Here is a 27770-nt window from a genome sequence, read left to right on the forward strand (position 1 = left end):
CCCACCTCTGACACCGCAGCGTTTATAAGTCCTGCTCCAGGAAGTGCTGTACCCTGGCCTGCTGCGCTTACACATGCTCAGAGAATCTCTCGCTCTTCCTGACCTTGCAGCAGGCTACTTCCGTCAGCGCCCTCCCCATGCAGCCCTCTCTCACAGCTGGCGATAAGAAAGATAACAGCCCCCCCTCCGCACCCTACTCTTGTTCACAAAGAACAGGCTTGTGCTGTAGTGTGAGACCATCCCCATATGATGAATAATACTGAAGCTCTATGGATTTCTCCTCTGTGTTGCTTGCAGACTACACGGGCACGTCCCATCCCAGTAGCAGCAGGGTTAAAGAAAAAATATTTTCCTATGCTCAACTAAACGTGTCATCTACAAGGGGTTGGCGATATGTGGGAAGGGGGTGGCGATGTCAATACCTCCTCTGAAATTAAAGAGCCAATCAAGATAGCTATTTGTATGAGAACAGTTTTTTTCCCTGCATGCCTGCAAACAAACTTTGCGTAATGGTCGCCTCCCCTCTGGTGTCGGTGACAGTATGAGTCATGGGGGAGCTTCTGCCCGCTCCTGCATGTTCTCTGATTGTCGGTCCACTCCCCCATAGCACCATACCGAGTGTACTGCAACTCAGCGTGGGTTAATGCTGAGCAGTACAGAATTAAGCAAGATTGACCTTTGACCCCTCTCCTCAAAGGACATAATGACTGGGGAACTCTGGGTGACCCTGCGACAGAGCGACCCAATCGCAGTATCGCCATCTGACTGCCTGTGCGCCAGTACCGCCAACCCTGCCAGGGAGAAGTAAACAGACGCTGTCGAACACTGCCCAGCAATAACCCTAGCCTGCCTGCTAGAGAGCACCCTGACAAATACAGTCCAGAACCATCTGGAACTTATTTATATATTTATTAATAGACAGAAAACTGACTGAGAGCTGAACTCCCATTTGAAGCAAGGCAGGCGAGCAGGAAAAATGAGGGCTTGCTTAGCCAATCAGTCAGCTGGGTTTTTAAGCTACACGGAGGGCCACAAGGTCTGAACCTTCCCTGGGTGACAACATTCCCCATGGTCTGCTGCACGTCAGAACTTTGATGCTCCAGATGGTGTCCCATTGTATATATATAAAAGCAAGGAATCTTTTGCCCCCAGAACAGGTATAAATGACATCAGGGAGGCATTTTGATGCAAGGTTATTCGGTCAGTCTGCTGTTCCGTCGTGTTGTAGCTGTACATTGTTTGAAGGCTTGTCCCAGGTTAAACCATGGAAGGATACAGTGCTTTGACAACAGATGCATGCAGTCTTCTGGCCTCTTGTGTCTCCCAGTGAAACTTTATGGTCTTCATGATGGAACTCCAGGAATGGGCATCTGATAAAGAGAACATAGCCAAAATAGTCACTGCTGCTCTCTCTCTCTGTTGATGGGCCTAGGGCCTCAGTTTTGATGGTGCACTCCCTCCATATTTAGTGTTCTTTACACAAAACACCAGGGGTACGTTGTGTCAATATTTCTAGTGCAACAGATTTCATAGTCTGTTTACTGTCCTCTGAAGGGATGGTTGATTCAGATTGTCTTATTATGATTCTTATTATGGCCTGGAGTATTGGTGGCCTGGAATATTGATGTATATTGACATGTTTTTGTCATTTTATCAGTTATTGTTTTGTCTGAAAGCATCTCGGCTCAGTCAGACTGAAATATGTTTTGGACAAGGATGGTTTACTCTAATGCAGTGATCTTCATTCCTGGTCCTGGTGGGCCGCAGTGTCTGCTGGTTTTTGTTATCACTCTAGCTATTCAGACCCAAGGAACCAGGTGACTGTGTAACTGACTGCCTTAATTGATCAATTAAGTGCCAAGTAACACCAAAAATCAGCAGACCATGTGGCTCTCCTGGACCAGGACTGAAGACCACTGCTGTAATATGTCCCAGAATGCTGTGCAAAGCAGTAAAGCACTCATACAGTATAATTATTGCATCTGTTTTTATTTTGTGGGCGGCACTGTGGTACAGTGGCCGCAAGAAGGTCCTGGGTTCAAATTTTTCCCACCTGTTCTGAATTTATGTCTCTTCTCTCCTGCAGGTTATACTCATCCTGACGAAGTATTACCATGCAGACTCCACCAAGGTGCTGGAAAGCTCCCTGTGGAGGTAGGTCACATGTCACTCAAGGGATTCTCTCGATGATGTCACATTTGTCCCCCTCCTGAAATTTAAGCATCTTTACACACCTGTATGCTTAAAGAAGCATTTCCAAGGGGAGGCACGTCTCTGAGGGGAGTGGCTTGTGAGGGGGTGTGTCTTTGGCAGCAGTGGGGTTGACAATGAGCGGATCTTCCACAGAGCTTCTCTGAAGGTGGTGCAGTTTATCACTCATGAAGAGCAAAAGCATAATTTCCCCCTTGTGCTGTTTTTGTGGATTTTCAGTATTGTCACATTTTTGTGCAGGTTCCTTGGTTTTGTATTTCTTTGCTTCTTTCACTGTCTGGCAAATTTGTCCCCTCAGGACTGAAATAACAAGCTCTTGCAGAATTAGAAAAGGGCAGAAACATTCCCTAATTAGAACACTGCGTCTGGCTGTGGTTTCAAAGTTCATTATTGTGGCTGCCATCTACTTGTATAAGATAATGTGCTAGGTTTGTTGATTTTGAATGAGCTCATTTGCCTTACACTGTACCCCTCTAGCCAGCATTATGAGTGTCAAGACACTGAATCCATTAAGGCAGAGAGCATTAAGAGAGAGCTCACTGGTTTGCACCACACACACCTACTGTATTAGAGAATGTGCCAGAGAGCTCAGAGTTACAATAGCTGGGGTGAATACTGGAGACCTGAAGTTTTACTGCGTCACCAGGGCACAAGGGCCTTGTTTCCATGACTCCTGGCTCTCTCCAGCATGTCTGCTGCATTAGAACGCACATGGAAAGATTCTGACTCCAGAGCACACGGAAGAGAAAAGGAAATTCCGGTTATAGAATACCGGAAAATGAGGGCAGGATAGTTCTCCGGCAAAGAAAGGAGAGGAAAGAAAGGGATGGATTCCAGCCCTGGAACCCTGGAGGAAGAATGGTACATAAAAGAATAGAGTCCCAGTTCAAGAGCTCTGGGGGAACCAAAGATTTGTGGTATCTATTTACCGTATTTATTTAGTCATTTCCACTGAGCTCTGCTAGTTCTTCATGGGCTGCACAACTCCCATTAAACTTGAAATATATAATGCCATTCTTGTGGTTGTATTTTCAGTTAGGGGCTCAATTAAGGCAAGAGAAAATTCTTATGAGAATCATTTTATAAAGCAGGTAAAATATGATGAAAGAAGCAGGTACACAGGAGGGAAGGAAACAGCCTCTGTTCAGCGCGCTTACATCTCTCACCATCAGCCTGACTGCTCTCCTATTGTCCTTGAGGTTCTTCTTTGATGTCGTCAAGCCAGAGATCAGACAGCAGAAGAAGCAGAAAATGAAGGGTTCCTCTGTTTCTGACTGTCAGATGGTGCAGATCAAGAAGGTGTCTCACAGAAACAGGAAAGGAGGCCTCTCAGTTAAATATTGTGCCGGTGAGCTAAGAACCAGGACGGTATTCATCTTCTGCTTCAGTGCCACAACTGGCAAGTAAATTATTACAGATGAATGAATCATTACAGAAAATGCTGCCTTAACCTTCTAAATGTAGTAAAGTTAGAAGGTGAAAAGTTACTGTTTAGACACAGGGTAGTCAGATTCTCGCTGTAGAATTGTAGGGTTTTTTTTTCCTATATAACATTGTACAACCCTTCTGCTTGAATGCTTAAGTAGTTAAACTAAGGAAATCCAAGAACACTGCAATAGCATAGCATGTCATGCCCAGCCACAATGTAGTTTGTAAGGCAGTTAGTTGTTAATTGCTACAGTGCTCCGAACATGTGTGCAGGTTTTCTCAGCATGGATCAGCATTGTTTATATTCCAGGAAGTAACAGTTTGCAGTGGATGATTTATCTTTTTTTGGATGTGGGCTGGGGTGTGAATTAGTTCCTCTGAGTGGCAACTAATTTGAATCCATTATAAATGTGTTGTGGTTCACTTCATGAATGAAATGAATGACCCTAGAAAGACTTTTGGGAAACTACTTGGTGCACATTCACATATTTTTCCCAGACAGAAAGCTGTAGAGATAATGAGGAGATGGACCTCAAGCTGGGTTAATTTAGCAAAATAGCAATAATATTTACGCTCTCCTTTGCCCAGCGGTGCAGGGATTTGGGAGCGCACGAGATTAGAATTCCTCTCCTTTGTGCATCGTCATATATTGTCAGGGATTATCGTCGGCGGGACTCGGTGAAAACAGACAGGATATGTTGTGCCTGTGCCTCCGTAAACTGTGCCCCTGAATGCACTGTGTGCCCCTCATTCACCTCAACACCTGAAATGAGAAAGAGAGAGATTTTTGTAAGTGCAAAAACATAGAGAAATACTAAACATTAAACATTGTGTTTTGGGGGGCAGGTGGTCTCTTTGCTTTGCTGCACAGGAGGCCAAGCATCCAGAAATGTGTATCGCCAAGCATACAGTCGGTTGCTTTTGAGCAAATTTATATTTAATCTTGTCTGCACAATGCAGATCTCTACTAAAGGCCAAAGTTAAGGTCAAGGGAATTTAAAGAATGGAGAAATAAACACAGTGCCTGTTCCGATCAGCCGCACTCAAGTCACTCAGCCTTCTTGCCTTAGCGCACAAAGCCAAAGCAAATACACAATCCTCTGCTAAATATGTAAATGCCTATTTAGTGAAGCAGCGACTGGATTGAAACAGTGTAGAATGTGCTAAGGCTCTGGTTTTTATTCAAGGAGCGGTCCACAGGGCACGGTTGACGCTAATCTCTCTATGTTTTTCTCAGTCTGTTTCTCTCCTGCTCTCTCTCTTTCACTGTCTCTATCCCACTCCTTCTTTCTGTTTCTTTGCTTCCCTCTCTCTCTCTGACTCCCTCTCTCTCTCTCTTCTTTACTGTGTCTTTGCTAACACACCCGTAATTGCAGTCATGGGTAAATGGAGACTCACAGCACGCTGGCACTGGTCAATAATTGATGCGATTACCGTGGTGATGGCTATCTCCAGGAGACGTCCCTCTCTGCCGGGGCACGGCCCCAGGTGAGAGGAGAAAAGCTGAGTGTTAACACAAAGTGTGCGTGTGAGTGTGTGCGCGTGTGCGTGCGTGTGTGTGTGTGTATGTGTGTGTGTGTGTTTGCGTACGTGTCTTTAACGACACTGATGTAGGCCTTTTAGGACTATGCCTTTCACCTCACAGTGAACTTAATGCCTCCATTTGGCTCTTAAGTGCCTTCCCATCACCCATTTATAGATGAACTCTCGGCCATCTTTCAGGACGGGCTGCCTTTTCTGAATTTCTCTTCCAGTTGTCAGGAATAACCGCAGGGTGTGAGGTTGTACTGGGGAGCTGGGGAGGAGGGTAAAAGAAGCAATGCATGCTGGGGGACGCGGTGAGGGGAATATTCCCCTTTAACTCCTCCCACAGTTGTTTCTGAAGTGATGTGGCGTGAGGTCTCCGGGGAGGAGCAGTTGGCTGTGGGGGATGTAGGGGGACACCCCCAATCCCTCTCGCCTTTCCTGGACCCGTGTGGATTATCCTCCCTCAGTGAGAATTAATGAGTGTGAAGACTCGCGGCTCAGGGGCGCTTTGCATGCAGCGGCGCGCTTCTCGCGTACCGTCCTCTGGTGTGCAAGAGGCCACGCCCACACGTGCTAGCACACACAGACCATCGCACACAGGCACGTCTGCATTTACATGGTGTGTTCACTTATGCATGAACAGTTGAGCATACATATCCACACGGACATGCGGTTACGCTCCCCATCTGTATGAACACACTCATATGTATTCACACGTAAACACGCACTCATACACACACACTGCTATGTATATGCATACACACACACACACATTACATTTACATTACATTTATTTAGGAGACGCTTTTATCCAAAGCGATGTACATAAGTGCATATCATGGTCAATGGAGCACACACACACACACACAAACACACACCCTCATACATATTCACTGTGTAGTTCCACATCCATATACATCTGTAAGCTTACAAGCACGTGATTTAACACATGCAATATATAATTCATATCTACTTTGTACTTCTTTTGAACTTACGAAAGGGGGTAGCTGTGTAGTCCAACTCTTGATCTCTGGGGCTACATCTTCAATAATACAATACAAGAAATGATAATAATATCAAATAATAATGCACTGACCACTGTGCTTTGGTGAATCAGAATTAGGGACACTTCAAGAGAAACGAACAATCATACGGCCCTCTACCAGTTCACCAACAGGGGGAGCAGTCAGAAAGAGGGAGTCTTTTTTTTTTCTTTCCCTCTTTTTTTCATCCACCCCCTGAATCGATATAAATATCAAAACAACTCCCACGCATGGCCTTTGTCTCCTGGCCTGATCTCACTGTTTCAGTCAGATTGAAATTTCAGTTTTACATTCCCCAGAGATACAGACATTCCTGATAAGCATTCAGTCATCTTTATTCTTAGGATGACAATGATGATGATCATAATAATAAAAATAATAATCATTCATCTTCGTCATCATGACTGTAATACTACATTTTAAAATAACCAATGCACTCTCAATGCACTCTCTTTTTATAATGTAATTCCCCGGAAATGGCCAATTAGTGGATTATGGGGGCTTCAGTAATAATCTCTCTCTCTCTCTCTCTCTCTCTCTCTCTCTCTCTCTCTCTCTCTCTCTCTCTCTCTCTCTCTCTCTCTCTCTCTCTCTCTCTCTCTCTCTCTCTCTCTCTCTCTCTCTCTCTCTCTCTCTCTCTCTCTCTCTCTCTCTCTCTCTCTCTCTCTCTCTCTCTCTCTCTCTCTCTCTCTCTCTCTCTCTCTCTCTCTCTCTCTGCTAAGCCAGATGGTGCTGTGTTTTAAATAGTTAATCGCAGACTGCACCGTCTCTCTCATTACGCTCCAGACCCCCATGCATATTTCATGCCCTTTGGAGGACAAGAGCTGCCATTCTGAGGAAAGTGCTTTTGGAATAAATAAATCAACAGGGCCAGTGATGATCCTGTAGACTGGTTAACTGACTGCATGTGGCCCTGAACAGACATGACAGAGCATGGTGGCAGAGCATGGTGGCAATGCAGAACGCTACACGCTATCAGTGCAGACCAGCTGGCCTCGGGAGCAGACATTCGCCAATTTGGTCTGGTGGGACACTGCCTGTGCCCACGGGTGAGGTACTTAGCCTAAATTGGTCCAGCAGAAACATAATGGAAGTGTGTGTTCTGCAGGAAGCATTTGGTTGGTATATGCGTGTGTGTTGTTGCGTGTGTGTATTTGTGTGTGTTTGCGCGGAGGGGGCGGAGGCAAGCGTAGGAGGGGTAGCAGTTTTGTACTCCCTGATTTGGCAGTGAAGGCAGCATGCACTCTAAGTGCCCAAGGCCGGGTGGTGCTAGCAGCACTGACTGAATTAGCACCCAGTAAGTGCTAATGAGGCCACGATTGCAAATGTGGCTGTGAGTGTTAATGAGCCTGTGGGTGAGAGGGCATTGGTGGGGGTGATGGGGGGCAGGGGAGGGTGCTGTACTTGATCCAAAATTTTTGTTTACCAGAGGATTTCTGAGCTTGTGCCCTAATGTCGTCTACTGGTGTAGATAGCTGACGTTGTAGGGTGGCTGAAGTTGCAGGTTCAAATCCCTGGCGTGGCACTGTACCCATAAGCAAGGTTCCCAGAAAGTTTTTTATACATTAAAAAAACTATAAAGTAGTTGATATGAATAAGCAATAATAACTAATAATATTAAATATTATTATCATTAATTATTAATTATATTAATTAATAATGAATAACAACAATAAGCAATATTGTTAGCCTCATATTTAAAAAAGAAAATTTTTATACATTAACCAACCATTTAAATTGTGAAATTGTGAATTTATTTAAGCCAAAAAGCTTTGTCTAACCTTCATTTCACTTTAGATACAGAGGATGAAATTTAGCCTTTCTGAACTCTTTCTGAATCTATCCTAGATTTTACATCAGATAATGCTTGTTTTTCTTCTCTTGCTTGGGCTTACAAGATTCAGTAAAGAAGATGTCATGCCAGTGTTGGGTCACAGTGACCTGCTGTGTGTGTTCGTGTGTGTGTGCGTGTCTGTGTGCGTGTGCATGTGCGTGTGTGTTCATGTGAAAGCTTTGTCAATTTTAAGTCCTTATCCTGTGACCGCTGGTGTTGAGGTAAATGCATGGCCATCTGGAGCGAGTATCGCGTTTCCTCGGACATTCTTTGCAGAATCAGTAACAGCACGGTGAAACTACAGACATCTGGCCCGCGGAGAAAGATGGATCCCTCCGGATTTGTCCTTTTCTGCCTTGGAGAAAACAGTGAATGTGCTCTAAGCACAGGAAAGAATACTCTCTCTCCCCCCTCTCTCTCCCCCTCTCTCGCTCTCTGTTAACGACGCCAGCTTCTCAACTTGTGGGTTCTAAAGCAGCTCCGGAGTGCTCCCGGTGAAAGGTTGACTCGGAGGCTATACGAATAATTAGAACTAAAGTTTGTGTTTGTAGTGATCTGGCTCACAGCATGGTGCAGAGGTTGCGTCTTATATAGTGTATTCGATGCTGTAGGCATTCTTCGCGTGAAACACATGCAAATCTGAAATAACCCTGCTTGTTTAAAGTCGCCTTTCATGGTTCAGAATGAATTTATGTTTTCTCATTTTGCTTCTCGTTCCAGAGCCATTGTTTTTGTTTTGACTGTAGGGCAGGGAGGCAATTGGGGACAGTAGATGAGGACATGTTTGCTCAGGTTTTGAACTGCGTGGAAGAGAGTGAGGGTGTGAGCGAGCTGTTTGGCTGATGAACGAACGTGAGAGAGTTGAGTGTGTGAGTCAGCTGTGTGTGTGAGTGAGGTGTGCGGACAGCATATGTTAGGATGGTGAAAGGGCGAAGGTTTGCGAGTGGCTGAGAATCCTTGAACTTGAGGAGTGAGAGAGTAAATGCGAGTGAGTGAATGAGTGAGTCGATAGGTGTCCGTGTGCGCACGTGTGTTCTTGTGTGCGTTTGCTGGCTGTTGTGCGAAGTTTGAAACCTGGAGTTCAGGGGAATGTGCAGAGTAAAAGGTTCAGTGTCAAATCAACTCTTGCAAAGTACATACAGTCCCTATTGGACTCGCATTTACTCTGTTAAGTGGAGTTAGGAGTTAAATTGAACATTTTACCCTGTGCGAAGCAGACTGTATGTGAGCAGGGAGGAGGCTGTTATGTGGGGCAGTGCAGGGTGTATGCAGGGGGGACTGTGGAGGGGGACTGTGGGGGATTTGACTCCATGCATCTGGAGAGCTGTGCTGGATCGCTTAACCCGTCTTCTCTTCTGTCCCATGAGGGCTACCTGCATGACGGGGAGCTAACGCTAGCCTTTACCCCATGAATAATGCATCTCTCTCTCGCACACAGAAACGGAACGGCGTCTTTCCCAACCGGCCTCTGCCTTAGCCCCGAGCCTCCTTCACCGGCAGCTAGTCTTCCCACCATTCAGGGCCTTTACAGACAATAACTACGTTCATTACTCATTTTTACACCTGCTTATGCCATGAGTTTTATGCTGGAGTCTATTTTTTAAAAAGTGCTTTAAAATGAGCGCCAAGGGAATTTCGATTAGCCAAACACACAAGCGGCCAAGACTCTAACCTGGGTGTGCTCTCTCACAGAAGCACAATATTACTGGATGCCTTTTAATAAACAAATGGGTAAATTCAATACACTAATTGCAACATATTTTAATTAGCCTGAGACTGGGGAAGGCATTTAGTCAAAGTGCCATGGCACTTTGCACTAAGGAATTTGCATTTGCATCATTATGTACTGTACACTAATGGCTATTAAACACTTTAACCACGGTCATCAGTTTTGGAGGTCACTAAAATGTGTCATTCAATAAATATGCTGCAAAACCACCATTGTGGTTAGATTAATCCCCCAAATTTGACCACAGCTGGAGTGAAGTCAACATTTTGGAGATGGAAGATTGCTGGTGTGTTTCCTGTTGCTTGCTCTGCGAAGGGTCGGTCTGGAGAGGGAGAATGGGAGAGCGGGGGGAGTGAAATAGGCAGAGGGAGAGGAGGGGAAAGAGGATAGATAGAGAAAATGAAAGAAAAAAAGGGAGTAGTAAGTAATAAGGATTTATTAGCAGCTACTAATTGAGATTTTAACCTTGTGTGCTGGCTACAATGGTGTTTCACCATGCCAGCAGGGCAGAGGTTGGTTTTGAGGTAGAGGGTGGGCCGGGGAGGGGAGAGGCGGGGGGGCGGAGGTGGGGTGCATAACTTAATAACTTCCAAGGAAAGTAGGAAACCTGTCTGACTCAACAGGCAGGTGAAACACATTCAGACACATCACTGATAAAAAAAAAAACAGCATATGACACATTTAGTACTGCTTAAGAAAATTTGAATTTCTGCTCAGTACATTACATCAGTCTCAATGCAATACGGCTTCTTTCACAGATATCACAGAACACTGCTGTCACACGCCACTCACACCCGTTTGGTGGACAGAAGAGTTTGAGACAGGGAGATGAGGGAATTCCGGAATATTCCGGTATTTAGTTTATCTTTGAATACAGAGAGAGAGAGTGCAGTCCTTACATAAATAAATAAAACTTCTTCTCCTTTCACCATCATGGGATCCAGGTAAATAAAAGAATTGCCAAACAGTTTTCAGCTTCTTGCCGGTCGGTTTAGCTATTTCTCAGCTTGGGGATTCCAAGGTCACAGACACGTACTGGGAAGAGAGCACGCATTAAATACCTGGACTAATTGGTGATGCACTCCTTTTTGATTACCTTTATTCTACTTTTCAACTTGTAATTGCACTCTTTTGGTAGAGGAAAAGGAAGAGAAAGTCCTCTGAATATTGCAACTGCGTATCTCCATGCAAGAAGTGTGCATATGACTCTCATGTAACTACATGCTTGTGCCATTCCATTAGGGTCCAAACAGAGTCTCAGATTAGGAGCATGCCTTTGGATAAAACAACCAAAAAAAGTTAGGGTTCAGGAGAGGGGAAGGATGTACAATTTGACCTTTTTACAACGTGTAATTGTATAAACCCATTAGCCACTGTACTGTAGTCACAATGACAGCACATAACACTCTCTTATAACATTACATTGTTATTTCATTTATAAATTACCGGCAGTCAGCAGTTTTTCCCCCCAGTTAACTCCCGAATGCATCCAGAGGCCAATCGGTGATTACAGGCCATCAGAGCGGGTGTGACACGCGTAGGTTATTGTGCGGCTGTGGACGGCGTATCCGCGCTGTCTTATCAGACATGAGCGAAGCGAAGGCAATGGGCGGTGGCGGTACTTCTTCTCCTAAAGAGGACCTGCTTTTTCTTTTTTTTTTTGTTCTCCCCGGCATTTTAGCTGGTGACCGGCTCGCAACAAATGAAACATGTCGGGCGTGTGTGGGGCGAGTTGGGAGTTAGCGGGGGGAGCAGGTGACTTCTATCTGTTCGGCGATGGAGTTTCCTACGCGGTGAAAGCCGCGGGGGCGATCTTCTGTTCCGTCTCCCCCCCGCCCCCCCGCCCCAGAGCCGCTCCTCTGCGCTTAAGGGCGTCTGCGTGTCCCTTGCAGCTGCTGGAGGGATGTGTAGTTTTACAGACTGCTGGGCACCGCGTGTCCTCTTTCAGCTGAACCGGGGAGGTGCAGCCGTGGCTTCCCAAATCACGGGAGGTTCAGCATAATTTCACGTCCCCTTTCACTCGCTATTTCTTGGCTGACTTACACCGTCTTTGTTTCCAAAGTCCCCGAGTCCTGGTTGGGGAGCCCAAAACTGATGGAGCCTTGCTCTCCCTTTCCTGGGATTTGAAGAAGGAAGTTCAAACATATCTTTTGAAAGAGGAAGAACAGAGCCTGTGTCTGTTGCCATAAACATGTGTTCCCTCAGTTCTTTTTCCCCCTTCCTTTTGCCTGGTGACCTCTGCTTGAAAGGTTCGGAAGATCTTAAGCTGGCTGAAATTGCAGCAGATCTCTCTTTTCTTCCAAACCCTCCTTCGATCCTTGATCATAGCGAATGCGGATCTCAGCGTTATTTTTTATTAATGTGTCGCAGCGGTGCCTGTTTTCGGATGCTAAAGAGTGGTACTGTTTCACTGTTTAATGTTTGCCTGGAGAATGAAAGGGAAAGCACTGCGACATGGTGACTTGGCTGCCTCGCACCTTGGGTTGCGAGTTTGAATCTCAAATGGGCCTCTAGTGTTTTGTGCAAGGGCGTTAACCTGAATTTCTCCAATGAGGAGAAGCTGTGTAATTAATCTTGTGCACAGTGTATTGCTGAAAGTGTGATAGTTACTGTATAGAATTGGGTCTGCCCAGATAAAAATGTCCTTCATGCCCATACATAACAATTACAGCAACGCTACGACTGGTGACAGGAGATATTCTCTGAATATTTCAGATATTAATAATATTTTAAATCAGGCACACAGACCATGGAGAAGTGGACCAGCTCTGTGTTTGGGCTTGGATCCGAGAAGGGAAAAGTCATCACTGGGCCTGCATCGGTGACACAGTACTGCTGTGTGAGTGAGAGGGACAGCATGCAGAACCAGCTGTCATGTGGTCATGCACACACACACATCTGAAGGGGGACTGGCTGCTTCTATGTCTGAATAAAGAACCAGCCTCAGGCCATCCCACACACACAGACCCTTAGATGCAGTACAGTTCCACCACTGGGCCTTCCTAAATATGCAATATTCTTATAGGATACCTGCAAGCAAATATACTCTCTCACACACACACACACACACACACACACACACTCACACGCGCTTACACACAGTATTGTAGCCTCTGGGTTTTCCAGCTTTTTTGCAAAGTCCACATGTTTAGGATAGTTGAATCTCATGTGTATGTGTGTGTGTGAGAGAGAGACTGTGTTGGTGTGTGTGTGTATAGGTATAGTATGTGTGTGGGGGTGTGTGTGCACGCTCGTGTGTGTGTGTGTGCATGTATGTGTCTGTGTGTGTTCCCGATATTTCTAAGGCCCCGTAAGCTCTTCATGTAAATGAAGAGGGCCCTTCTTTGAGCAGACTGTTTGGATGCCGGTGGGCGACTGCGCCCTGCCACATGGAGCCTCAGTCAGCGCTGTGCGGTTACACAACAAACACAATCCCTCAGAATGAAGCACAGAGTCTGCCAAGTTCCTCTCAATAGCCCTGGCAGAATTAAGCACAACTGGTAACACTTTAGTGGTTACAAAATTCTATTCGTCGTCTCATTTCCTTATTATTAATGAGTGGCTTTATGTTGAGAACAGTGGACCTTTTGATTACAATGCGTGGATAATCACTGCTGAAACAATAGTCATTATTGAGTTAACGATGCTGTTAAATACTTCGTAGAAGACCGCGCGATTATAGTACAGTGAATTAGGCATTGGCACAGCTGTTATCGAAGCCCCCCGCACCGATGGAAGCTGAGCTCTCTGCCCGTATGTCAGCGGACCGGGTACGGCAGAACTGAGCGGTCAAAGATGAGGCGGAACAGACGATAACTCAATAAGACCGGAGAGATGTAGGTGTTCACTCACCATTGACACTGAGTAAATCTTGGGCAGTCTTCCCGCGACTCGTTAAATAAATTGGATGGGCACGGCGCCCGGGCTGTCAGGAAGCGGAAAGGCGGTCATCCTGGGTGTGTGTTTGTGTGTGTGTGTGTATGCGTGCGTTCAAGAAATGGTAATCTTACATAAACTCCAGGGCAGGAATAAAGCTCTCTTAGGGGTGCCTTGTTGTTGGTTTTATTTGGGCCTTCTTCATTTAAATGCCCTATTAGGTGAAAATGGGTAGGGTGATTTAAAGTGCGAGATACTGGCTTGAATGTGGAGGAACGCGGGATCTGCAGAGCGCTGGCTCTGTTCCCTCTCTGCGCCGGCTTTCTCCGTCGGTGGTGGACTTGGCCCATTTCCCATCATGCCTTTAGTGCGAAGGGTCGTGGTCTGCTTTTCGAGGAGCCCTGCCGCGGACGTCAATCTGCATCAGCGTGTAGGCCGCCGCACACTGAGAAGGGGAGCGGAGTGCCTCTTTGTGCGGGCGCTTTGATGAACCGAGAGGGAAGTCAACATGGCCCCCGAGCCGTCCCGGGCCTTCAGCCTCCACCTGTCACTCTCCTGGCGTTGCCCCCGGTTACTCCTCGCTCTGATATGTGTGTAGCAGAGGAGACAGTCCACATCCACAACTCCATACCACAGGCAACCCTCAAGATGGCACCCGAACCCCTTTAGTAGAGGCTTTTTAGCGCTCCAATATGGGGCAGGACAAGGACCCGGAGGTTTTTGGGGGGAGTGCCAGTGCTGCAGTTTGAGCCATTTCCCAGTACCCCCTGCTGCTCTGCCATTGGGCGAGAGTACTGGCCAACGGTCACCATAGCTACCGGCAACAACAGTGAATAAGAAGAGTTCAGAGGGACAGGAGACGGGAGACGAATAAAGGCGCTAGAGCCTACCCTGCTTTCTCACCAGTCTCTCTGTCGGGCATGGCAGTCATACAGATGAAGTCACTATGTAATGAGGCTTGGAGGAATCAGCGGTTGGTGTTTGGCTTCCAGCAGCAAAAGCTGAGCTGAGCTGCTCTGTGGAAGTATGCTTGGAATAAATATTTCTGATGACATTTTAATAAAAATGGAATTTGTCATGACATATTATATAAATCTCCTTCTGGGTATTTCTTTATGTCTGTCTCTGTATCTGTCTCTCTCTCTCTCTCTCTCTCGCTCTCTCTCACTCTCTCACTCGTTCTCTCTCTCTCTCTGTCTCTCTCTCTCCACCCATTTTCCCGTCTTTGAAAATGGAGGTGTGACTTTGTGGTAGAATCCATTGCAACTGGTGTATCGCAGGCTCCATGTATTAAGTTCTCTTTTTTTTATCCCGTTTGAGTTTAAAGGCAGGATAAGTATTCCATTATCAGCAGGAATGAGTCTAATTAAAGGGGGAACGGGCCCGATAGAGCTCATATTTCACGGCTGAGCGCAGGGACAGGAAGCGGGCTGTCTGTGCGAGCGAGGGGTGTCACGCGGAGGTCAGACCGCTGAAGGTCAATTAGCAGCGCTTTCCCATCGCGGCCCGCCGCCACGAGACGGACGGAGGGAGAAACCGGCTCCCGCCGATCAATAACCCGACCCCCCCGGACGGGATGCTGATGAAGGCAAAAGCGTGGAAAAAAAAACAGGCTCTCGGTAAATGAGCCTTTCTCTGAACCCCCCTCTCCCCGCCCGTACCGCTCCCCCCCCCCCCCCCCCCCCAGCCTGCCCCACACACGAGGTGTCTCGTTTGTTTGCGGGCGCCGCTGGGACGATGTTAGAGTGTGGGGGGGGTGGGGGGTGGGGGTGGGGGGGGTGTTGGAACTCTTGTCTGTTGTTTTTCTGCACCAGAGGATAATGGATTCAAGTCTTTGGAGAGACGTTAGGTTTGTGCCCTTGAGGAAGATGCTTAACCTTTGTGGCTCAAGAAGAAACAAGTCCCACAGTCTACATGGATCATTTATATAAAAAAGTAGAGTAATAATAACTGGTGTGTGTGTGTCTGTGTGTTAGAGTGTGTGCGTGTGTGTGTCTGTGTGCTTGCATTTGCGTGTGGGCACACATGTATATGTATGTGCCTGTGTGTGTGTGTGTGTGTGTGTGTATGTGCATATGTACTTGTGCACATGTGCGTATGCTTGTGTGCGTGCATGCATGCATAAATGTGTGTGTGCGCGCGCGTACGTATGCATGTGACTGTAACAGTAACAGCGTGTTACTTTGGTGCTCGCTGGACTCTCTCTGCGTTGAGCGTTAATGGGGACAGAGGCACCCTGAGCCGCAGTGATTTGTATCATTTACCTTAAACGGGACTTTCCGTCAGCGTGCATTTAAACCAAAATCCGTCAGGCTGAAGAGATTTGCGTCCTTTGGGGGAGACTTTGAGGAGAGCGAGATGGGCGCAATCTTCGGTTTCATTTCCTGTTCATCACATTTTTGTGTAACTCACATTTACGGAGTTGTGGCACGGGTGTGCGGAGTCGGCCGTGGATTTTCCACCCTGATCTGAGTGCGGTAAATCTGAGCTGAACGAGCTTGGCTCGTGGTGTCTGGCGTTGGGAGGGCCGTGAATAAATTCATGTTACGACCTGACACGCTTTATTTTGAATTCACTGCATCTTGCTCGGTGCTGTCTGCGCCAATTCTGTGCCCTCTGATCTTTGGCTGTAAAAGTATAGTTTTCATTCTTTTTTTGAGGGCGCTGCGATATGGATTTTTTTTTTGTGGTTAACTACTTGTGACTGCTGCTTGTGCTTACAGTATATTATCTTTATCCCACTTTACATCCAATAATTTTACTGATAGTAAAGATATCAGATTACGTTGAATATGCTTATATGGGAAGCAAAGAGTTGTCACATTAAATACAAGAGAAAAAAAAAGATCTGTGTTACTTGGTTAAAATGGCTAGCTTGATTGAAGGTAAAAGTAAAACAAGGTATTTTTATTGATATTGAATGTGTTTCTCACATTCTCTGGCTTTATTAACGGTACTCTACATGCACAGTAACTAGGCATACAGCTTTTCAGCTCAATTTACAAATATTTGTAGTTCATTTTTAAAACCAAATTACTCTTTAGAAGTCACCATGTAAAAAAATTCAGGTAGGTTGATGAACTAGTTTTATGTTTTCTCTTTAACTTGTGAAGTGGATCTGTTTTTTGTGGAGGAAGGATCTGCTGTGGCGTGAGGAGGCAGGGCAAAGGTTCTGAAAGCCATCCGCGCTCGGCTAAGTGAAGAAGGCCCGGCCCTGAGAGCTATCTCCGGCTCCCCGCGGCGCGGGCCTGACTGTTGAGTGGGAATGTGCTAGGAGTGCGAAACAGCCTGCAGTGACACATCACACCACGGACGCCGAGCTGCTGTTGGCTCTCAGATGAAAGTGTCATATTGATTTTTCCCCTTGCTTTCCTGTCACGTCTGGGGTACAAAAAAAAAATAAATACAAACCTTCCGGACAGTTTATGTGTTTTAGCAGCTCTTATTTGACCACCTTGGGGTCTTGGGGAGTGGTGGAGGGATGATAGAAAAAGTTTATTTGTTGTGCCTTAGTCTTTATTTAATTCAGTAACTACATTAGATTTTATTTATTTGCTTTTATTAGTGCTAGCACAGTTAGACATGGCTGAGGGAATCTGAATCTGCTCGAGGGACTGAGTAGTCCCCTCAGTTGCGAATGGTAGTTTTTTTTACCACCAGATTGATGAAAAACCTGAACAGTGGCTGCAAACCCCTGAGAAGTGTGTGTTATATTTTCTGCTGTTTACAGTACATGGCCAATGCAAATGATAACCTGATGTTTTGCTGTATTTTACAACTGTTTACTTTTACTTTGCACTTGCCCTCTTCAAATTGGTGAAAATGGGAAAAATTGGTGTTAACTCCAATAAAAACAATGTTCATTCTGGAGCTGAGAGGCTGTCAGACCTCCACAAAGCCAATGACAAAGTCAAAGGTTTCAAAAACTATTGCTGACTGTGATTATTGCTGTTTTTATGTGAGTTGATATTTTTAATCTATTTTAAGCAGCCTGGCTCTATTAATGTATAAATGTTTTGTTCTACATAATTATGTCTCGTATTTAGTTAACAACACTACACTGCAGCCCTCATTTATAATTCACTAGCAACACATAACGGCAAAGAACTTCATTAAATCAATGATAAAAATACCCCATTATGTACTGATTTGCTTTTGTTCTTCATCCTAATAACCCACATAAATGGCGATGGCTTGCTTAAACATAGCGGTGTATACGTTAAAAGTAAAACAAGCAGTTGCTTTCTAAATACTGTGAGTTTTTTGACATGGTTGATACTAGTCTGGATAATGTGATAGTTTTCTCTGGTGGGTCCATAGCAGTCTGAAACAATTTGCTTCTTTCTGGCTTGACTGGTAAGGGAAGTAAGGTTTGGTCACCCTGGTTACCACCTGTTTCCCCAAAGCTGCTCACTAGGTGCTTACAGATGCCACCAGGTGCCACTTAGAGGGAAAAAATAGAGAAAATGTTCTTCCTTGCACAGGTGCTAGTGGCTTGGTAACAGTGCACTGTGCCATCACTATTTCAAATAGGAGAAAATAAAGTTATTTAAAAAATATAACATGGAATTTTTCTTGTTTCAAGCTAGTTGTCTACACAGAAGACAAGATGTTTTCCCACAAATGACTTGGCCTGTATGGACCCTTATGTTGAAAGAAATTAAATATATCCAAATAAATATTTTCACATAAAGCAGTATTTCCTGAAAAATATGGTAATAGAGTATTTATACATTGTTATATTCCAGCTCTGGATAAAAAAATAATTCAGCATAATGTAATGTCATACCATGCTTCAGTCAGCTAACAGGAAGAACTGAGTTTGCCTCTAGCTTCTATTCTTTCTCATGGACTGTTTGGAAACTGTGCACATTCGCGTTTTCCGGGGACAGAAAAAGCACAGTCAGAGATAAGCAGTTGCATGCAGGGTTTGAACGAGGCTGAGATAGCGGGATCATGCATCTCACAGTGCATTTGGGACTGTAGCAGATTGCAGTGGTGAATCCCTAAAGCATTTCTGTGACTGTTTTAAGCTTTAACTCTCGCTTGGCACTCTGCAAATTCTGAACACTGTCCTATGAATCCAATTCTGTGCTAAACCCAGACTGCCTCCTTATGTACTTGTAATATGCCGCCGTAATGCCTGTATTACTGTAACAGGTTTGGCAGTACACTGAGGATTTGAGCCCTGATTTTCAGCTTGACGCATTAACTTAATTATTGATTTTTCACTTTTATTTCCCTCTCCTTTGTTCTGTATTTTGCTAAGAGGGCTTGCCAACCACTGGACAAGCTGCCAAATATATAAATAAATAATTATAATGAAAATAATTCATAATCATAGCTGTCTATGCATAAGGGAAGCAGCACAGCAGTTGTTAGAAGACCCTTTCCTGCTGGGATTGTGTCCTAAAGAGAGCCTTTATAATCAGCTTTATCTAATCAGTCACAATGGGAGAGAGAGGCTTCATGAACCTGACTGTACCTAGACTTACAGACGGGTGACAAATTAAAGGAAAAACCTGAAGAAATGAGTGGAGAAACATAATGAATGCAGATGCTTCCATACAGGTGTAATGCATGATACAATTTAACTATTAACATCCTATCATGCTCTGTGGCATGTATAAAAATGCTGAGCTGGTCCAGTTTACCTTGATTTTTGGATCAAGATGGCATGAGGAAAAGATAAATGTGATTTTGAAAGAGGGTTCATTATTGGGGCACAGATAGCCGGACCTTCAGTCACAAAGACTGCTCAACTGGCTAGTGTTTCAATAGGAACAGTGACTAAAGTGACATCTGCATTTAGATCTCTGGGAAAGACATCAGTAAATAGGCTCGGAAATTGTGGTCGAAAGTGCACATTCGATGACCGTGATGCTCGTGCATTAGTGCAATATATAAGGAAAGACAAAAGAGCAACTCTTCCTCAGGTTACTGAGAATGTCAATGCAGGATGTGATCAGACTGTGTCAGCAAGAACAGTTTGTTGACATACATATAATAGAGAGTGATATTATCGTTGGGTTGCATTGCATAAACCCCTCATTACAAAGATTAACCCCTCATTTAATGCACATTTGAGAGTTCAGTGGTGCAAAAACCATAGGCACTGGCCTACAGAAATGTGGAAAAAAGTGATATGGTCAGATGAATCATCCTTCACCATATTCTTGGCAAGTGGGCGAGTGCATGTGTGGCATACCTCAAGAGAACGGTACAGGCCTGAATGCTTGACCCCTACAGTGAGGTGGTCCGGTGGTTCTGTTATGCTGTGGGGAGGCATTTTCCTGGCATGGTTCAGGTCCACTTGTCCCCTTAGAGAGAAGGGTCACACATCACTACAAAATTATTCTGAGTGATCACCTTTATCCTATGATGAAAATTTCTATCTTGATGGGAGTGATCTCTTCCAGGATGACAGTGTCCCCATCCACAGGGCATGGGGGGTCACTGAATAGTTTGATGAGTATGAAAAGGACGTGATTCATTTTCTATGGCCTTTGCAGTCAACAGATCTCAACCCAATTGAACACCTATGGGAGATTTTTGACTGACATGTTGACAGCACTCTCCACCACCACCATCAAAACACCAAATGAGGGAATAGATTTTGGAAGAATGGTGTTCCATCCCTCCAGTAGAGTTCCAGAGACTATTAGAATCTATGCCAAGGTGCATTGAAACATATCTATCAGCTTGTGATGACTCAAAACCTTACAAACTCACTTTATGTTGGTTTTTTCAATGTGTCCAATTTGTCTCCCATCTGTATCATCAACTGTCAACTATTGGCTTTTAGGAATCAATCAAAATGTTTCTATCCACAGTGAGAATAGTATGATTGGTTCAAATGAGTGAGTCATCGATGTGGTTGGGCCCACCACATTTTTGACCTGTTTTTTTGTGTAACCAAAACCTCTCTTTCCCATCACTGCTAGCAGGGATCTGCCATTCAGTAATCAGGAATCTGAAGGCCAGGCTTGCCCTCCTCTAACTCTGATAGAATGACCACGTTTCTGAGTACCACCAATAATGGCAGTTAAAGAGAGAGATATATACTTTTATTGAACCCCATGGGGTAATTTGTCCTCTGCATTTGACCCATCCTTAGTTACCTAGGAGCAGTGGGCAGCTGCCTCTCTGTGCTGTGCCTGGGGACCAACTCCAGCTGAGGCCAGTGCCTTAGTCAAGGGCACCTGCAGGAGCGCACCTAACATCCATGTCTTTGAGTGTGGGAGGAACCCGGAGTACCCACGCGAACACGGGGAGTTGAACTGAAATCATTTATTCATATATACCATGCAAATTCAGTTTATCCCCAGGTATATGTGCCTACCACTGCCACTATTTATTTCTTTATTTTTTTAATCTTAGGCAGGTTTAAGTACAAAGGCAGCAGTAAGTCAGGACACAGCTGTAGATGGTGAACTTTTCCTTCCTGCCCGTGTTGAAGTGGGGGGCTCAGTTCTGAAAGAGCCCCTTGAAACACAATGGCGTGCTGTGGAGGAGCAGTCACCATGGCTTGAATGAGGCACTTGACCTTTAGCAATTCTGTGAATTCGCTCTTCTGAGCAACGTTTTCTCCCCTGAACTTGCCGCACGGAGCTTCCCAAAATAAGACCAGTCGTTTTGGTCACTGGCAGCCTTACAGACTTTATACAACACGGCCTCCTCAGACTAAAGCTACGTTCTTTTGCAAAGCAGAGCAAATAGTCTTTAAAAAAAAAAAAACTAGAAAAAACCCACCAGCCCTCAACGAAAGGCACATCATTCTTTTTATTAAATTAACTGACTTAACGGACTTAACAAATAGTCCTCCCTTTCAGATTTTATGCCCTCAATCCAAACCTCACATTTCAAGTCTAATGTATCCTCCCATTAATCTATATGTTATAAAGGCTCCCTCTCAATCTGTCTTTCCTTAATTTGTTGTTATCAGGCAAAGGGGCTGCTCAGGGCAAAGTGATTAAGGGTGAGTTATTTTTTTAGCATTAGATAAATATTAAATAGAGATTAATAGGTAAAAACACAGAATTATAATTCACTCAGTTAAATGCTGGAATTGTAGAATTTTTAAAGAAGTATTTAAAAAAATGTATTACTGAGAAAAGTAAAGTACCGTTATGGTTAAATTTCATGACAGATTTGCTTCTCACACTAGAAATGGGAGGCATTTTGTGGAAGAAAAATACAAAATCAGTTTCAGGTTGTATAATATTCGTGCTATTTGATGACTGAAGATTTAGCTAATCCTCTTAGCATACTGTAAGTTTCCCCTCCTACACCCCCCTCCTCCCCTCCCTTACGTGTACTCACACACTACCTACACCTACACCCTGAAGCAGAAGATGAATGTATAATCCAGGAACCGTGATGTCAATGAATGTTTGCTTACATACTGGATCCCCGTTTTTTTTTTTTAAAGGCATGCGTGAACCCCACTGCCTTTTCAGCGGAGTATAGTCAACTGTGGTTTTCCTCTGAAACACGTGGTGTCGCCAGCTGCTTCTTTTCACATTACAGACTGCGGCTAAACTCTCATTGAGCAGTGTCAGAGGAAGACCTTTCATATGTGGTGTTAACATGAAGTCCATGGGTGCCCGATCGACCAGTGAGGGACGCTAGATAGCGAAGACAGGAGAGAGAGAGAGAGATAATCCTGTTACTATTCTTTTGAATTTTTCTGGATGAGGAAAAGGTCCTTTGAGTATCAGAAATCGTTTCCTGTCTATAGCCCAATTACAATTTTGACCCCCTGTTAACGGAAGATTTCCTTTGCTGCTACTAAAAGTCAGTTCCACCATTTTCCTAATCCTGGACAAAACCTACCTCTAATGCAAGACATAGCAAGATCTCTTAAGTCAGTTTCCCCCCTTTTACCAAGGGCAAGAACCGCCAATACCATTATTCCAATTCAGTGCTTTATAGTGAGCTATATCTTACATTAGTGGTTTCAGTAAGGCTCACCATCCTCTGGGCACATACTGTATATATACAGTATATATACGTGTGTGTTTCGTTGTACAAGTATGATAACCCAAAATAAATTCAACACATCTAATACAGAGCTTTTCTTTTGTCTGTTTGCTTCATACAATGGGTCAGTGTGGGGAAAAAAAAAAATATATATATATATATATATAATGTGCCTGGCAGGTCACGTAACAGTGTTGGCAAGCTCCGTATTGGATCTACAGCTATGGTCAGGAAAGGCTTTTGTGATATATGCCTGATATCTCAACCCATAAAACATTACGACCATTCCAGTGGTTTATTTTTGGGTCTGTTGAGGTTTGTTGTTAATGGTTTGCAGTGCTCCAATAACTCGGAAGGATACAGTCTGGAGACCACTGAGGTCTGGCAAATAAGCAATGCAACCTCATAGCTTGCAAGAAAAAAAAAACTGAGGTCAAATACTTCAAGGACTGCCTTTCATTTAAAGGAAAACAGAGACGGTCAGTGCATTATGGGAAGTCAGGGACAAGAAATATAAATGGATTCAATGATAAAGGTTTACTCTCTCAAAGTGTGTTAAAGTTTGTTAAAGCCTTGTGGCCTTGCTTTGTAGAAAAGACATTAGTTTCTCTCAGCAACTCTCTTAGCACTCAGAACCTCACCGCAGCAGTTCAGCCAAGGGCAGCCTCCAAGCCGATGCCTCTGAACGGACAGAGAGAAAGCTTATGTGAGTGTGTGGGTGTATGTGAGCGAGTGTGCGTGTGTGTGTGGTTGTTTACGCTGAGAGAGGGGGAAAACAGGTCCCTTAGGGTCCCTCTCTAATCACCCATTATAGGCGTCGGACACCGGTCCTGCTATTGCAGCGACCACAGTTTGCCGGCCTGATTACTGTTCCCAAAACACTCGCCTTGGAAACAAACGCGGGAAATCAATACGAACGTCTCTGTTGCCGCTCGCGTGTCCTTATGTAAATGTAATCATGATGGATACTGCTTATTAAGGGCTATCTCTGGTCTCCCTCTTGCTTACCTTGCTGATGTCCTGCTGCTGTTTCTGTACCGCAAGAGAAATACCGTGTTATATATTCTACGTCTGCACCCCCGCCGTAGCCTTTCTGATATGCAGAACTGGGTCAGCACTCAGTCTGGACTTTCTCTTTAATTCAAGAGCAAGCTTGACATTTTTAGCCACCAATGTAGCTTTTGAGCCGGTTTAAGAAACCGGTGAACTCGCAGTGTGAGGTCAGCGTGTTATTACCCAGGATTCCTTACCCTAGAGTGGCAGACAAAGGGCATTGTGCCGGAGTTTAGCCAGGACCCCGGCCTCGGATTTTGTATTTTTTAATTAGGTCAGACGCTAATTGGGGTTAAAAGAAAAATCTGAAGGCTACTTTAGCTGAAATGATTTGTGGCAGACAAATGCCGGTTAAACTTAATTAAGTCAAACATAAATAAATGAGTGAAGGGGGCTGGGCGTGAGCCCGAGTGCTTTGGCGTGCTCCCAGTACGTCCCTGCCGTCCGAGCGCATGTGGAGCGGCTCCGCTCTGTGTAGGAGGTGCCGCATCAAGATAAAAACACCGCTCCGGCTGCATATGAATTAGCGACGCTATGGGAGCGCGGTGCTTAATCAAAAGCAGGGGGACGGCTCCCGGCTCCCGTACAGCCGCGGGGAACGGCTGCTGGGGGAAACGCTCGTATCTCCGAAGACACTCGCCTTTCCCGCTATTTTTCGACCGCTCGGTTCGGGAAACTGTGCGTAATCTGCCCTGACTTGGTTTCGCGGGATGTTGTTGTTGTGATTATATGCGCTCAGACAGGATTGGTCCATGCCCCCCCCCCCAATGGTGCTCTGGCTGCTTTGTCTGTGATCAGCTGCCCCGGTAATAGAACATTTCTTTAAAGGGCTTTCTAAAAATAAGAAAGTTAAAAGCAAAAATAATCTAAGTAAATCTGACCTGGTGGCGGGCATTAGTTAAAACAATAATAACATTTGTGTTATGATGGCTAGAAGGAAGGGGCTGTTCGCGTTTAAAATCTGTTAAGAATTAAGCTTTAAAATGTCTTTTCCTGCTAATAAATGCCAGTGCTGTTTTATTCTCAGAAAAGCAAAGCTTTGTCCTGTCTGGTTGTAAAAACCTGATATATTTTGACCCGCTGTTGTCTGTCAACAAAGTCCTGAGTTACAGGAGGAGACCTGAACGCAGAGAAATAGAATTAGGCAGGAATGTCGACAGCTGGGTTTGTGTTGTGGCCCCGACTGGCACCAGAGCCCCACGCCGCTGAACGTGACCTTCCGCTGACCCGGCTGGGGACGTGTCGAACCTAATTCAAGCAGACAGTCTCAGTGCGCTGTGTAGCCCCACTTCAGCCATTGAGTTCTGTCTTCAACTTCAACCAAAGAGTTCTGTCTTCAATTTCCACCATAGAGTTCTGTCTTCAATTTCCACCATAGAGTTCTGTCTTAAACCTTACCAGGAGCCTACAGCTTTAATATTGGTGCCAGGTCATTTAAAAAATATAGGTAATGACAAGGCAAAAGAAAGGTGAAAATGAAGATGTGGACTGTTACTGCGTATGTCTTGACTAACATCATGAGTTTGCTGAGGTCTTCAGAAACCACAGGAAAGAGGCAGCAATCCAAGGAAGCATGTTTCCGGCCGACACATACACCAGGATAAAACTCAGTACGTAACCCATGGGTTTATTGGCGAGCCGGTGGAATGCAACAAATCGGCCCCCTTCCTTTGCGATGGCTACGGCTGCACTCTGCAGCCCGTGTGTTTGCTCAGTGTAGTGTTTACTTTCTCCCCTTGGATCTAGGCGGCTAGCGCTCGAATGTTCGGCCCGCAATTAGCACTTCATTGAGAAATACACTCTGTACTGCACATGCCCGGCACTGAAAGAGGGACTTTGTGTGGGGGCTTCTGTTTCCTGAGCCAGACGAGTCTCTCATTGTTTTCTGTCTTGTGTAAATCCAGTTTTAAGCCTCCGTCGGGGGCTTTTGTGCTAACACATTGCCCTGCTCTGAAGATGGAGGTTTAAGGGCGGGGGGAGGTGGGGGGGTCAGTGGTCTGATTCTTACTGGAGTCATACCCCCTTTATTGAGAGCGGAGACACTGTGTTTCTCTGCACAACCAAAAGATGAAGAATGGCTTTCTTCTTTAGACCGGGGACTTGTAAAAAGGAAAAGAGGGAAGAAAACGATGAGGAAAATAAAACAAAGCAGCAAACCGCGGCGTTCGCTCTCTTTGAACTCTCAGGATGGGAACGGGAGATGGGTGTAAATGGTGGGGGGCTAAGTGCTTTCCCCAGGAACAGATTCGGTAAACAATACCCTCCGGCTTTTTTGCTTTTACACTTTTCAGTTGCGATTGTCTGCGCGCGTACGGGTTGGGATGTGCGCGGAGCGAAAACGTGTCAGTTTCAGTGCCTGCAGAGGAGAGTGATAGTGAGTGTTCAGATGCAAACAGTCCATTTCTGTGTGAACACGAACGGTCAGTCTCCCATTAACGGACATACAGTAAGTTGACATTTATGTGTGCAGCGCATCCATGGTGACAAATACAGGTTGGTATTTTTGTACTGAGGTGGCGTGGGTCAGGGTTTTAAATCTAAAGCAGCTACTGTTCTGAAAATGCAGAACACCCTGTCCCATGTCCTAGGGGACAGATTTCTGCGGGTGGGGCTGGCTTTATTCCAGGAATGAGGAAATGAGGTATCCTTCATTGTGAAAATTAAACTGGTTTAGCGTAAACCCCCCCCCTCCCCCCCAGGAAGGGAGCCTGCTGAATAATAATTTGCTACTTATTTGACACCCTCACACAGTGACTTACAGGTTTAAACAGTTTTACATTCTGTGCTTTCTACCCAGTGATTCTTTTGTTATGCATGTTTCCTGGAGATTTTCAGATTAGGCATCTTGGCAGACCTACAGCCCTACAGATGGATTTGCTTAATGTAATTTGCTGATCTAAATGGCTGCACTTGTCAGCCGCACAAAAAAAAATGTTAGCAGGAAGATTTGCGGTTTAAACTTTTAAACGTCTGCTCCTGCTTCCGAGTGGCGCATCCAGCCAGTTCACTTGCGCATAGTGCAGCGATTCTAGCCTGAGTCTATACCGTGCCTGTGCCACCTGCAGTCAAAAGTCCCACGGTCCGGCATACACCGTGCCATATGGTCGCCCGGGGGAGAAACAGGGCTGTTTTTGGCAGGTGTCTGGCCGGTCGGACACCTGGAATGCTCATGTGACCTGCCTGCGGCGACAGGTGCATGTTCAGGGTTTCATAACGGTCACAGGTGTGAGACTACCATCCGGAGTGGATGCGTGTTTATCATAGGCTCTGAACTTGAGCAGTAGGGTCAGTCGGGCGGCCATTTCCAGCTACACCCCCCTGTGAACGGCGAAGCACAGCATCGATCGTTTAAACACAGGATCCCAGATTCTCGGCAGAGGCGCCAAAAAAGCTCTGGTGCCACACTGTGGAGGTCACAGACACACAATTTAAATGATTCACTCTACTGCGCTCCTCAGCTTCCAGACAGCCTTTCTGGATTAGTGTCAGTAGTTTCACCCTTCATAGTTTTATTTATGCCTCCCATCGAGGGTAAATCATTTCCACATTTCTCCTTACCCCTGATGTATTTATTACAAGCTTAACAAACACATTTATTTATTTATTAATTCATGCTTTTCAGGATATATGTGCCCTCAAGGACAAAATGGCTTATGCGGTGCGTTGTGGGTAATAAAGCGTCCGAGCTCTCCTGATGAGAAGACTGTAAGTGGCACAGCTGTGAGAGGACGGTATGCCCTCACTGCAGAAGGACACATGCTGGTCGTTTCTCAGTCTCGTCTGGGGCCTGTTCACGAGGAAGGTAAATGCCACAGTCCTCCACGCCTTCTCTGAGACGATGAGGATGCTCGCCCGCTGAGCTTCGTCTCAGACGCTCGCAGCATCACGTCCTCTCAGGCCAGCATCTCTGAACTCTGTGAGCCTCCGCCGGGGCCGCTGTGAACACAGCAGTGGCCCTTCACTGTACAGCATCGCATTACATCACATTTTGTTTGAAAAAAAAGCTAGCAGTATAGTCCTTATTTGCATTCCATAGCTGGCAAAAAGTTTTGTCGGTCAGTACACACACACACACTCACATACACGC

The 27770-nt window shown here is 45.3% G+C and overlaps 1 protein-coding gene across 4 annotated transcripts in view; it reads left to right on the forward strand.

Annotated features, from left to right (window-relative positions):
* sorcs2 (sortilin-related VPS10 domain containing receptor 2) overlaps positions 1-27770 on the forward strand; it is a 246459-nt gene that overhangs the window by 70490 nt on the left and 148199 nt on the right. For all 4 annotated transcript variants that reach the window (XM_035426346.1, XM_035426347.1, XM_035426348.1 and 1 more), the window contains exon 2: positions 2087-2154. In XM_035426346.1, the coding sequence (XP_035282237.1) occupies positions 2087-2154 (68 nt within the window). The remainder of the gene's footprint in view (positions 1-2086; positions 2155-27770) is intronic.

Source organism: Anguilla anguilla, chromosome 7 (assembly GCF_013347855.1).
Source record: "Anguilla anguilla isolate fAngAng1 chromosome 7, fAngAng1.pri, whole genome shotgun sequence".
In the NCBI taxonomy this organism is placed as follows: Eukaryota; Metazoa; Chordata; class Actinopteri; order Anguilliformes; family Anguillidae; genus Anguilla; species Anguilla anguilla.